At 46.0% G+C, this 13,924-nt stretch overlaps 1 protein-coding gene and 1 long non-coding RNA gene across 3 annotated transcripts; both read right to left on the reverse strand.

Moving 5' to 3' along the window:
• Positions 1–166: 166 nt before the first annotated feature.
• On the reverse strand, positions 167–7,650 carry pih1d1 (PIH1 domain containing 1). 2 transcript variants are annotated; one of them, XM_056409213.1, is made up of 11 exons: positions 7,579–7,650; positions 6,648–6,730; positions 6,123–6,180; positions 5,823–6,011; positions 4,487–4,548; positions 4,135–4,216; positions 3,884–3,974; positions 3,117–3,143; positions 2,939–3,017; positions 1,241–1,384; positions 167–278 (listed from the first exon to the last, which is right to left on the reverse strand). In XM_056409213.1, exons 2-11 carry the CDS (start codon positions 6,726–6,728, stop codon positions 243–245), a joined length of 849 nt encoding a protein of 282 aa, XP_056265188.1. In that variant the 5' UTR covers positions 6,729–6,730; positions 7,579–7,650; the 3' UTR covers positions 167–242. The 2 variants fall into 2 exon arrangements, with proteins under 2 accessions (XP_056265188.1, XP_056265189.1); XM_056409214.1 differs by lacking the exon at positions 7,579–7,650 and adding an exon at positions 7,102–7,444.
• A 2,059-nt stretch (positions 7,651–9,709) lies between these two features.
• On the reverse strand, positions 9,710–13,092 carry LOC130190323 (uncharacterized). Its single transcript, XR_008830942.1, has 5 exons — positions 12,537–13,092; positions 11,940–12,049; positions 11,442–11,495; positions 10,821–10,877; positions 9,710–10,616 (listed from the first exon to the last, which is right to left on the reverse strand). It is a non-coding gene; the product is annotated as an uncharacterized LOC130190323 (long non-coding RNA).
• Between the last annotated feature and the right edge of the window lie 832 nt (positions 13,093–13,924).

Raw genomic sequence — 13,924 nt, forward strand, 5'->3', positions numbered from 1 at the left:
AATGCCCAATCTTGTGATATGCGAAGGTATGCGCTCTACCGAGTGCCCATTCTAGTTTACTTCATATTTTATCGACACGTCAAAGCAGGATAATATTTGGATTTGATTGATTTTCCAACGGGGGATTTAACCGGTGAATCAAATAACACAGAGAAATGAGACTTAATAGAAAAAGAAAACACTTTATTATCAAAGCATCAGTTTCTTTTGAACAGAAAATAAATAACAGGACTTCCTTAGTTTCATGAGGACACCACGGGCATCGTGACTGTCAGGACCTAAGAGAAAACAAGGGAACGTTTACAGCAAGTAAGAGATACACAATGTGTGTGTGTGTGTGTGTGTGTGTGTGTTTGTTATGTTACTGACCCGTTCACTTTTCTAGTGGGTTAAAAACTGATAGTTATTTATTTATGTTGATTGCCTTCTAACTGCTTGTTGCATAACCACCAGCTCTATGACCTGGAGCATCGAGTGTGTCTGTGCGGTGTGTACTATGTGTGTGTACTATGTGTGTGTACTCTGTGTGTGTGTACTATGTGTACTCTGTGTGTGTACTCTGTGTGTGTGTACTCTGTGTGTGTACTATGTGTACTCTGTGTGTGTACTATGTGTACTCTGTGTGTACTATGTGTGTGTACTATGTGTACTCTGTGTGTGTGTACTCTGTGTGTGTACTATGTGTACTCTGTGTGTGTACTATGTGTACTCTGTGTGTGTACTATGTGTACTCTGTGTGTGTGTACTATGTGTACTGTGTGTGTGTACTATGTGTACTGTGTGTGTGTGTACTATGTGTGTGTGTGCTATGTGTGTGTACTATGTGTGTGTGTGCTATGTGTACTGTGTGTGTGTACTATGTGTATGTGTACTCTGTGTGTGTGTACTCTGTGTGTGTACTATGTGTATTCTGTGTGTGTGTACTGTGTGCGTGTGTGTGCTATGTGTACTCTGTGTGCTGTGTGTGTGCTATGTGTACTCTGTGTGTGTGTACTATGTGTACTATCTGTACTCTGTGTGTGTGCTATGTGTACTCTGTGTGCTGTGTGTGTGTACTATGTGTACTCTATGTGTGTGTACTATGTGTGCTGTGTGTGTGTACTATGTGTACTCTGTGTGTGTGTACTATGTGTACTGTGTGTGTGTACTATGTGTATTCTGTGCTGTGTGTGTACTATGTGTACTCTGTGTGTGTGTACTCTGTGTGCTGTGTGTGTGTACTCTGTGTGTGCGTGTGCACCTGGGTGCTCTTGTTGTACTGCGCCACGCTGTTCTCCTGGTCGACGAGGAAGGCGTGGAAGACGTCGAGGTGGAAGAGCGAGGGCCGAGCGGTCAGCGCCAGGCGGTCCTCCCCGACGTCCAGGACCAGAGAGCGAGCCGACGGCTGCACGGGAGACACGGCGTCACTGAGGCGCCGTGACATCATCCCGACACCAACCAATGGCTGTGAGTCACCTTTAACGCCACGCTAGCGACTGAATCGTGTTCATTGTGGTTCTGGAGGACTTGAGGAGAGAAGTGAACCCAGTTGGGGAACTTCATTATAATGGAATAATTTATATAGATGCAATATTTACGAATGTATGAAATACTTCCTTATTGATCCTATAAGCCTCTGTGCATCAGCCTGCATGACACTATGGTGGTCCAGGCTCTTTGACACTGGGGATGACGTAACATATTTCTATATTTAACACAGACTGGCGATAGGAAGTGGATGTCGTGGGTTTGTGGACTACTTTTCAAACCTCGAGTTCAGCGTGGCAACATCTTACTTTTTTTGCAACCAGTAACCGGACCGTGTGTCGGCCTGGGGAGGGACAGCCGTATCTGGCTCTGGGAGCGACCTGTCGATCACGGGGAAGCCACGCCCTGAAGCGTACTCTGCTTCATGGTCTGTTTGACTCTAAATGGACCAGCATTTACCAAACGAACATCACTCTGTATTGAAGACTTGAAACTAGAGCTTGAGACCATGAACTCGTGTTTACAATGTTTTGTCACAGCTGAACTCCCAGAGACACAGACTCCTCCAGCGACTCTCAAAACACAGCCTGACAGACACGCCTGGCTGACGTGGCGTACGTACAGCAATACAAATACGCTCCACCGACTACTCCTCCATCATCACACCGGTTCCTGCCAACCCCAACGCCCTCTTCTCCGCAGTAAATAAACTTCTTTAAGCCTTGGATAATCGCTCTCACTCCTCCGGCGCTCCCCCGACCCTGGATCTGTGAACCCCCCACTAACCGACCGGTCACTCTCCCTACTGTCCCCCTCGGATCTTAATGAATCACCATCTGGTGTGAAGACTCCAACCTGGAGCCCCTCCCCCCACTTTAGTCACGGCTCGCCTCCCGGCCATCCACCCGCTCCTCCTCTCTGTCGTCAACATCAACTCCTCCCTGTCTACTGGCTACGCCCCCTCCGCTCTGAAACGCCTCGGTCACGCCCCCACCTTTTCTCTTCAGCCTCTCGGCTGGACTACTGCAATGACACGCTCCCCCCCGCCAACCCCCTCAACCCCCCCCTACACTGTCCAGGCACCGGACCTGGGGGGGCGGGGCCTTCTCCATTGCTGCCCCCACCCCCCTAAACCTCTCTCCCCCATCACCTCAGACATTCTCCGACACTCGCCACTTTCAAAACAGCACCTGAAGCTCATTTAACAATAACAATGTACATAAGATAAAAATCTTATGCGCGTTGTTGTTGCTTCTATAGTTTGGGTCAATCACTTATTTTTCTCACCAGAAGAGTGATTCCTTTTTATATTAAACTGTTTTTAGGCCTTTTCCGTTTATAAATCCCACTTCCAAGTGTACGGTTTAAATGTTTAAATGGTCCAGACGAAGGACGGACGGGAGGGAAAAAGAAGAGAGAACAGGGGGAGGGACAAGAGTGTGTACATGGACGTGTGTATTGTGTGTCTCACCACTCCGGGGAGCTGTATTTCTGCAATGAGGTACTCGGGGTCACCAGCAGGGGGCTCCACGAGCAGCGTGAACTCTGGTCTGGACACAAGAGAAACAAGAACCCCGAGAACAAGACAGAAGAGGTGTTATACGGCACGCGGCTGCGACTTTGCATTTAAATGGCGGCACAAGGTTCACCTTCTGGCCGTCGCGGTGGAATCCTCCCTGCAAGGAAAGGAACAGAGCGAAGGAGATGTGAGCAGACCATGTACACAGTGTGGCTCCTTTAGTGAACACACCTACTGTATTATATAGCTACAGTATGGATATCATCTTCATAGTTACTAAACTAGAATGGGCACTCGGTAGAGCGCATACCTTCGCATATCACAAGATTAGGCATTGAATTATGAACATTTTGGCATTAGTTGCATGTCAATTGGCTAAAAATTGACCGTGCTATGGTAAAAAGAAAATGTTGACCTTTTCACGACCTTGACCTTGACATTTGACCTGATTGATCCCAAAATCTAATCAAATGGTCCCCGGATAATAACCAATCATCCCACAAAATGTCATGCGATTCGGTTTAAAACTTTTTTTGTTATGCGAGGAACACGCATACAAATATATAAATAAATACAAGGCGATCAAAACATAACCTTCCGCCTTTTCAATGCAACGGTAACAATAACCAGCTTCATCAGTTGTTGCTGATTAAAAGTCATTTTATGAAGAAACTACAAGATGAAACTCGGCTGTTGATTTTATCCGGGTGGCTTGATAGAAACTTGAATTTCGGCCTTTTGTTCGTACGCCAACGAGTCGAGTCATCGCTTCCTCCTGTGGGACATTTGAGTGAAACTGTAATAATGAGCGTTGTGGTTCTTGAGTTTTGGCGACATGTGCCAACGCAGAGGCATAAAAACAGAGCGGCGCAGGAGGTGAGAGAGCGAGGGACGTACTGCAGCTCCTGGATCACCGGCCGGCTCTTCGTCCGGATGTTCTGCTCGCTGACGGAACCGAGGAACTTCCTGTTCTTCAACACCTTCCAGTCTGCGCACACACACACACACACACAGCTCAACATCTGCTCCCAAGGATACTCAGACAGGCACGCACACAGACACACACACACTGACACACACACACAAGCAGACATACACACACAGGCACACACACACTGACACACAGACACACACTGACACACACTGACCTCGACTTAGCTCCAGATTGTATTTGTTCTCCAAACCCTCCAAAGACACCAAAATAACAAACTGCTGGAACAAGGGGTCCTCCTGCACGACACACAGACACACACACACACACACACACACACACACGTCACCTCGTTGTCGGACATTATCGGATTATGATAGTTTATCTGTTAAATAAATCCATATCCTGCTTCTCTTATATTTACACAACCTAAACAACCTCTAACATCAAACACATATATGGACTATAAACACAAACCGTCTCACTCTGACCGCTTCCTTTTAATAATAATGACACAAGACAGCTGCACTGAATGGATAACACAACAAGACACACACACACACACACACCTGGCACTTCTGGAAGAACTCCTGGTTGACGACCACATCGTACGCTGTGCATCCCTGAGAGTCTGAAACGGAGGAGGAAGACACACAGAAGATAAACTCGGAGCTCCAGCTGCCTCAGACACAAGTGTGTGAGTTCAAAACCGGACGTAGTGCCACGGATCGACATTTAAAATAGTTTAAAAAAAAATCCTCTCTCCGTTTTGGGCTTCAGACGCGGTACGTTCACATCTCGCCTCTGGCCGAGGAAAACTAACTAACTAACTAACTAAAGGGTCCGGCCGCAGCTTTCAGCGGTGGTGAGTGACCCCTCAGGTCTTGGAACGAAAACAGGAAGTTTGGGCCTGAACTTGCAGGCGAACGTCACTTCCGACATCCGTCCCCGTCTGTGGCTCGGCGACTTCTCCTCTGAGACGCGGCCATGTTGGAGGTGACCCACTGAGGAATATGTCGACGCGTGACCAAAAGTAGCGAAGCGTTGCCACTTGCCGTTCCCCCAACCCCGAGTACCGGGATGTTTATTTATTGCCGTCAACCACCGTGAGAGTTGCTGTGAACGCAACAGAACGTACAAAAGTCCCTCTGTGATTCATGCGGGGTTATTGTTTTGCCGTGACGATGATTTTGTCGATACATTTTGGCACGGCGGGGATTTTCCGAAGCATGCTCCTCGGTTGGACGGGTTGCTGTGAGAACAGGTCAGAGTTGTGTCGCGTGACAATACGATGACAGTTGATGAGCGCGACCCTTCAGGTCATAACGTCAACGGCTCTGCACAGACTATTCGGAGCATTCACGGTAGCAATAAACAACAAATAACTAGAACGGGCACTCGGTAGAGCGCATACCTTCGCATATCACAAGATTGGGCATTGAATTATGAACATGTTGGCATTAGTTGCATGCTAATTGGATAGAAATTGACCGTGCTATGGTAAAAAGAAGATTTTGACCTTTCCATGACCTTGACCTTTGACCCGATCGATCCCAAAATCTAATCAAATGGTCCCCGGATAATAACCAATCATCCCACCAAATTTCATGCGATTCAGTTTAATACTTTTTGACTTATGCGAATAACACGCATACAAATAAATACACGGCGATCAAAACATTACTTCCGCATTTTCAATGCGAAGGTAATTAGAGAAAGGCCGGGAGGGAGAGGCAATGAACCGATGCTCGCTCTCTCGCATCGGTTCAGTTGTCTCCATGTTGAGAGCCGTGTGGAGGCAACATGCACCGTCAGCTATTTTAAATCGTGAAGAGGAGCGACAGTCAAACGACGAATTCCGTCGATCTTAAAACGGAGAGCTAAACAGCGTCTTTGGCCACGTACTGTTGTCCAATTCGGTGTGTGGCTCGCCGAGGCTCATGGGAACTCTGTAGCCGCTGGGATCCTCCGATCGGAGCAGCTCCACGAGCTCCTCTCTGGAGATCTCCGGAGGCAGCGGGACCGAGTTTGACTGGCAGATGTTGACGAAGATCTTCTGCTGGCCTGGATGCGAGAGAGTCTTCACACACATGCCTGAGAGCGGGGGAGAGAGAGGGAGAGAGAGAAAAAAACAAACACACAATAAATTGTGTTTGGAACTAAAGTCAAAGATTGTGATCGAACTTGTTCTGTGGGGCTACTTACCAGGTTGTGGTCGGATTACTTTGGATTCTGGATTTTCAGTTGGCATCGTTCCCATCGTCTAAACAGACAACCCACGTATAGTTAGGAGTTTGAGTGTCATAAGTGTACATCGGAACGCAGCAGAACCAAAAGTATATATATATTTTTTAAATTACAAATGTGCCTCAGATGGCTTTACAATCTGTACATATACGACGTCCCTGACCCAGGACCTCACATCGGATCAGGAAAAACTCGCAAAAAAACAGAAAAAAAAACCTTTCACAAGGCTAAAAGTGAAGAAACCTTCAGGAGAGCACATCACTGTGTCACAAAGACACAGCGCTCCTCTTAGAAAAAGAAACGTTTAATTCATAAGCAATACAACAAGACCTTGCTCAGCTGGTCAAACCAGAGCTGCGTGTTGTTGATAAACATCTGTGGGATAGTGTAACTATTCAGCAACGGTATGACTGGCCTCTACTTTTCTCTTATCATTTGCTATTGTGTAACTGTCACCGACGGGCAAAAAGAAAGCAATGTTACCTGCAGCAGCAGCCGCTGATACAGCTCCTCTTGCTGCTGTAACTCCAGCTCAGAGTTGAGGAGTGAGGAGTCCGTCGTCATGGCTACGGGCAAAAACTTTGATTTAACAGGCAAATGTGAAACGTACTGTTCAAAGTACTATTGACTGTGTTCCCCTCTCTTCTTTGTATACGATTGGCGTGATATTAACGAATACCGTACAGACTATAGTTAAAACAGGGCAACTTCCATAATCATAATAGGTTCGTTTTAAAGGTTGTGGGGTTTCTCTAATAGGCAATACACGTCATAAAGTTAGATTTCTTACAATATAATAGCATAAACAGGTGGATAAAGAACTTCGGCGTTGATATATTGGTCTCATAGACGCTAAATGACATATTAGCTCTCATTGGGCTCAATAGAATATGTGGAACTCATGGATACTGGCAAAAACTAACGTCAGCTCACTCACCGGTGTTTCGGTTTTTCTCGTGACCGTGTCAACTGGAGACTATCAGCCGAACGCGTCAGTGGTTGTCCTAGTTACAGCTGCTGGCTATCGGAGGAGACCGCGTACTATAGTCCTCGTGAATGCCGCCAAATGTCATCTTTTTCTGCTTAATAAATTCAACTGATAATCAAGGTTACAAACGCGAGTGGACCCGTTTGCTTTAATAGCGAGGGCATATTGAGAAAGGACCCCAAGCAAGGTTTATGCGAGAAGGTTTTGACCCAGTTCACGGGGTCGCCTTATAAACCGAAACACCGGGTCAGTTTAAGTTCGGGAAACACGCCGAGGCTAGCAACTAGCAAGTCAACCAACACGCTGTTAGTCACTGTTAGCTCACTAGCGGTGCAAACGAGCCGACTGACCTCCCTATGTTGCTTGTGTATTACATAGTTTCACTCTTTGCTGTATCTCCATTGTGAACATCAGCAATGTGTTTACCTTTCTCTCTTCTGTGCCGCGGTTACTGCTGCGAGACGTGTTCTTCCGGTACACCACTTCCGGTACGGTACCTTCCAAAATAAAAGCGCTAGCTCTAAAGTGACACGATAAAAGAGTCTTGGAGCCTTGGGACCATGGACGGATTAAGAAACCACGGGCCCCTGGTCCTGGACGTGTCAAGGCCCCCCCCCCCACCCGCAAAAAAAAAAAAAAAAATGAAGTAAAGAAAATAATATATATATATACTTTTTTTAAAAAACATGGCTAACAAAACAGTCTGTATGGAACAACGATACCGGAGCTGAGCAGACAACATAACGCGAATTATATGACCATGACATGAATGACTTAAGCCTAGCATATACCGGCTATGGCGCATCGTGTCATATCATCATATCAATACAAAGTTAATAACAGCGACTTCACGCAGAGGCTCTGGCTTAGGGGCCCCCTGAGCTCATGGGTCCCTGGTGCCGGTAGGCTCGTTCGGTAATCCATCCCTCAGTAGGACTATTGGGGCCCTGTTACTGACATGAATGACTTAAGCCTAGCATATACCGGCTACGGCGCATCGTGTCATATCATCATATTCATATCAATACAATGTTAATCACAGCGACGTCACGCACGGAGGCTCTGGCCCAGGGGCCCCCTGAGCTCATGGGCCCCTGGGCCTGGGCCCGGTAGGCCCGTTGGTTAATCCATCCCTGCTTGGGACGGTGTAACTTCTCATATCCTTGACTTGAAGAAGAGCACCAACACATACATGTATTTAAGTAAGGTCGGGGTTCTGTATTCAAAAACTTTGATTGATAGTTGTAACGGATCCCCGTATATGAATTGTCGTGAAATTACTGCTGGTGAAACTTCTTTATTTTCTCTCTTAAGGTGAATAAACATGAATTAAAACTAGTGAACAATCACCACCTTGTCATCACCGTAAGAGCGTTAGCCTCATACGGGTCCATTAAAACTTGTATAGTATCTCATTATTATGAGATAGTAAGTCATAATTATGACTGACAGGATCCTAATTGAGGAGACGGGCTTCCAGAGCTCTTTGATGCGGTCATGTATATGGAATGCAGTCTAATACCCACGGCCGTTATTACTGTTAAAACTCTTTGGGGACTTACGCAAGAACCACTCTCACTGGCGAAAACAGGACTTTTTACGGAAAGTCCACACAATAATATTTCTTCCTCACGGATTCTTTTATTTTAAATACTTTTTTTCTTCTTCAAATGTCCCCCACAAATCCAACCGCTCTTTCTGAAACCATGGGCCTCGTGCAGCAACGTTCCCTCCAACGTTCTTCTCTGTTCTCTGTCGTCCATCCACACTCAGGCTGGAGGAGCTCACTGGGAGCTTGTTTACAAAGCTGTCTGGCCTCCTCTCTGCTTTCTGGCCCCATCTTCATTTTGCGTTTCTTTTGGTGAGTACACTTTTTCTGGTAAAGTAAAATGATACGGCCCAAGCTGCAGAAATAAGACGACACCGGTTAACGTTTAAGCACACACACACTCAACCAAGTTGTCTTTAAACTAACTGACAGTGTCATTATGATGATGTATAACTCGAATAATTAATAATTAACCCTCATCTCCAAACTGTTAACTGATTAACCAGCAGGTTCTCATTCACAGGGCGCCAAATACCGACGCTTAGTCACGCCCCCTCTGTTTTCTGACACGCCCCTTTAGCATCGCGATGAGCCTCACCGACACGCCCCCCTGGGAACCGAAGTGTTCCCACAACAGATTCCCTTCCGTCTGGGACAGTTTTTATTTTAATTTTTAATTTGTTTATCTTATTTACGATTTAACATTCATTTCTGTTTTTGTTTGATGGCTCCTTGTCTTTCTATTTATTATTTTTTGTTCTGTTTATCTCTGCCATATATGTGACTTTGTGACTCCACGTCTCATCGGGTCATTGGACCTGACTGGTTCTGATGCCCCCGGCCATGGTCCTGCTAATGCGGAGGCAAATTTGTAAATTGTGGGCTATTACGTAAAATAAACTGAATTGAATTGTGTGTAAAATTCCACCTTTACACACACACACACACACACACACACACACCGTCACAATTCTCTTGTGGCAGGAACAAAAAAAGAAAACATAAATATGAAATGTATACAGATACAGTATATTTATATAATCCCCAATAAAGTACCACAGTTGCTGATTGGTGGAACATGAAGTGCAAAGACTATCGTACAAAAATAAATAAAATACCACACAGGCGAGGCAGAATTATAACTCCAACCTTATTTCAAATATGATATGATAGGGTGTAAAAATGCTGCTAATTGCATGTTGTTAGACTGATGTATGTGTATATATATACATATATATATATATATATATGTATATATACATATATGTATATGTATACTGTATATATGTCGCAATGCAGTAAAGAAGTAGAAGATCTCTTGGCAGCTCGACTATAGATTCACTTAAAATGTGTTTTGTATCATCTTCACAATCAGACTTAATTCTCGCAATACAAAAAAGAAAAAAAATCAATGAGCTGCCAAAATCCAGCAGTGCTTTAAAAACAAAAAAATCTGCAGCCGGCGTTATTTTATCGCCACGTCCAAAAAAGCTGCAAATGGGCTCAAGCTGGTGACCCGAGCCCGGAGGGACCGGACCGAAGGAAACGGACGTTGCAGTTTGAGACGTGGAAGCTGTCCTGTTTTTTTAATTGTTTTTTTGGGGAGGATTCAGACTCGATATATCAAAGTGCATCGTGAACTCATGAACTTGTGACGCTGCACGCACATCTCCTCCCAGATGCGGGTCAGGGCGTGCTCGTCCTCGCCCCGGTGACGCCGGCGTTGCTTAAAACTCTTCAGTCGCGGGGTCAACTTGTCTCTGTGCCGCCACGCGTCTCTCGCTGAGCGTCCAGGTCCTTTGGGTCCGCACAGACGTGCTGAACGAAGAGCAAACCACGGGCAACGTCGTGTGGGGGGTTGTGGGGGCGGAGCCTAAAGCTGAGTGTGAATTGTATCCTCCGAATGTGTGTTGGTCTGCGTGGCAGAAGGAGAGAGAGAAACGAGGGTCAGCCCAACATGGAGGTCTACTGCCACGCTGACGTCATGATGACGTGTTCATGATCACACACAATTATTGAAATGATCGCAAAACAATAATAACACAAACTCAAGATGAGGTTAAAGATTAATAACAAAGTGATTCTCATGAGATGTCTGTGCATTCACGCTCGTCATCACCTGGAGCAACAGTTCGGTCGGCGCGTCCTGGTTCGCTGATGCCGGCGGAGCGTCTGACTGAAAGAGAGGGAAGTGTGGAACACACACACATCCATCAGTCCCGTGAGTTTAGGATCCATAAGGAAACAAACCGGTCCGGGTCACCCAACAGACACGCTGCTGTCGGTTCCGGGTCATGACTCACAGTTGGCGGCCATTTTATACACAAAAGAGGAATGGGGAAAAAAAACAGAGTTAAGCTCTGACCTCTGACATATCTTTGAGACAATGATGTAGAGATGCGAGTCAAGGAAGTAGACCGTTAATAACCCCCCACATTAACCAAAACATTAAACACTGATTCACTTTTTTTTTGCTGTCTAGTGCAAAAAAAAAAAAAAAATTTTGACAATCCTTACTTCGACTGTAAATAATTAAAGGACACAATCTTATCCCCTCGTCATTTGTTGTATGGAATATGTTGTGTGTGTGTGGATTGTGAATCCCAAAGGTTATCAACCATGTTCCAACCCAGAGAAATGCCTCCGTTTCATGGGGTCTAGTCTATCGTAGTAGTAGTAGTAGTAGTTCACAGAGTTTACACACACACACAGCATCTCTATGACATAACTGCGTTAGTACCTCCGTCTTTGGCTGGTCGCCTGTTACGCCGCCGCTGGACACGCGGGTTAAAGTCTGGAAAAGAGAGGACACGAAGAGTCACATGATGTTACGTGGAGACGCAGACGTAGACGTAGACAGAGACGTAGATGTAGACATAGACGTAGATGCATAGACGCAGACGTAGATGTAGACGTAGACGTAGACGCAGACAGAGACATAGACGTAGATGTAGACGTAGACGTAGACGCAGACGTAGATGTAGACGTAGACGTAGACGTGAATGGGCGTAGATGTGAGCGTGACGCAGACGCGCAGACGTAGATGTAGGCGTGAGCGTGAGCGTGAATGTAGACGTGACGCAGACATAGACGCAGACGTAGATGCTGACGTGGGCGCAGACGCAGGCGCAGGCGTGGCGTGACATAGACGCAGACGTAGATGTAGACGTAGACGCAGACATAGACGCAGACGTAGACGTAGACCGGAGCGAGGCCCCTTGAGCATCCTCGGCCGTACCCAGTGCAGCCGGTCCCGCCTCCACCGGTGGCGCATGAAGAGGTAAACAGCCGGGGGAAAGATGGCGTTGAGGAGCAAAGACAGCGCCAACCAGTACTTGAGGCTGTCCGCTGGAGGAGAGATCAGAGAGGACGGAGGATGGGGAGAAGGACAACGTCTGTGTGCTTTCCACATTTTACATTTATCCAACAGCGCTATGATTTCACCAATATTATTTAAACTACACACACCAAACAATCGAAGACTTCCCTCAGTGCTCATATTTACATCTCTGTGAAAATGTGCAAGTTTGATGAAAGTGTTTTTAGTTAGTTTTTTTAATACAGATTGCGTTTCCTTTTTTAAGGCAGTTTAACTCAGTTGCATCTAAATATGTGTTTTCTGGGCTTTCTGGGTATTCTTTTAGAACATTTCATGTTTCGCTCTTTGCAACAACAACAAAATTAATCACATAGAAACAAGAAAATGGATTACCATCAGTTAATAAATGATTCATTGTTAAAGTAGTTTATTTATAACAATCCCATTTTGAGGATGGGCAGTGTTTTTTCTTTGTGGCTAAACTCTGACACATTTTAATTAAGGGAACACGCTTACCTGTTGTATCTTTTAGAGGCTCTGAATGCTCATCTATGGAAAGATAAAAACAGTTAAATAATTCAGTCCAACTGTAAACTTACATTGTTAAACAAGACAATAGTAGCATTATTCATACAGAAAATCAGAGAGTAAACAAAAATATATAACAAAGCAGGGGATTTCTTCCAGAAGAGCATTGAATCAAGGAAATAATTGTATTATTGTGAAAAAAATCCCAAGAAGAAAGCAATCTCACTGAGTAAATGGTTATGCCTTCTCACCAAAGCACAATTTAGATTACCGCGAAAAACAATATGCATTATAAAGGCTTTTAAGCACGTAGGAGGAGAAATATGTGATCTAAACGAGATCCTCAATTTAAACTGACAGAAGGGAAAACATTTGAATTACAAATCAGTCTGCTACTTCAGCACCACCAACAGCGGCGTGAATTATTCCAGGCATTCCCAACGACGTGGGCGTAGCCATCATCACGCAACAAATCGGTTCGTGGACTGACGTTCGCGATTTCTTCGCCGCCATCTTGGAATACGGCCGTTGACAACTTCGCTTGTCAACGGAGGTTACATGTTTGGAAAGCGGAGTGATGCCATATGGGAGATGCCGTATAGGAGATGCCGTATAGGAGATGCAGATGCCGTATGGGAGATGCCGTAAGGTAGATGCCGTATGGGAGATGCCGTATGGGAGATGCCGTAAGGTAGATGCCGTATGGGAGATGCCGTAAGGGAGATGCCGTAAGGTAGATGCCGTATGGGAGATGCCGTATGGGAGATGCCGTATGGGAGATGCCGTATGGGAGATGCCGTAAGGTAGATGCCGTATGGGAGATGCCGTGGTAGATGCCGTATGGGAGATGCCGTATGGGAGATGCCGTAAGGTAGATGCCGTATGGGAGATGCCGTAAGGTAGATGCCGTATGGGAGATGCCGTATGGGAGATGCCGTATGGTAGATGCCGTATGGGAGATGCCGTATGGGAGATGCCGTATGGGAGATGCCGTATGGGAGATGCCGTAAGGTAGATGCCGTATGGGAGATGCCGTATGGGAGATGCCGTATGGTAGATGCCGTATGGGAGATGCCGTATGGTAGATGCCGTATGGGAGATGCCGTATGGGAGATGCCGTATGGGAGATGCCGTATGGTAGATGCCGTAAGGTAGATGCCGTATGGGAGATGCCGTTTGGTAGATGCCGTATGGGAGATGCCGTATGGAGATGCCGTAAGGTGGATGCCGTAAGGAAGATGCGGTATGGGAGATGCCGTATTGGAGATGCCGTAAGGTAGATGCCGTATGGGAGATGCCGTATGGAGATGCCGTATGGGAGATGCCGTATGGGAGATGCGTGGGGAGATGCCGTATGGGAGATGCCGTGGGAGATG

Source organism: Pseudoliparis swirei, chromosome 24 (assembly GCF_029220125.1).
Source record: "Pseudoliparis swirei isolate HS2019 ecotype Mariana Trench chromosome 24, NWPU_hadal_v1, whole genome shotgun sequence".
Taxonomy (NCBI): domain Eukaryota; kingdom Metazoa; phylum Chordata; class Actinopteri; order Perciformes; family Liparidae; genus Pseudoliparis; species Pseudoliparis swirei.

Excerpts from the sequence above, each read along its gene's own strand:
- pih1d1 (XM_056409213.1), bottom strand. The coding sequence starts at position 6,728 with ATGACGACGGACTCCTCACTCCTCAACTCTGAGCTGGAGTTACAGCAG. Across the intron at positions 6,012-6,122 it reads AGTAATCCGACCACAACCTG|GCATGTGTGTGAAGACTCTC; the intron begins GTAAGTAGCCCC and ends CCCCGCTCTCAG. Across the intron at positions 4,217-4,486 it reads AGTTCTTCCAGAAGTGCCAG|GAGGACCCCTTGTTCCAGCA; the intron begins GTGTGTGTGTGT and ends TGTGTCGTGCAG.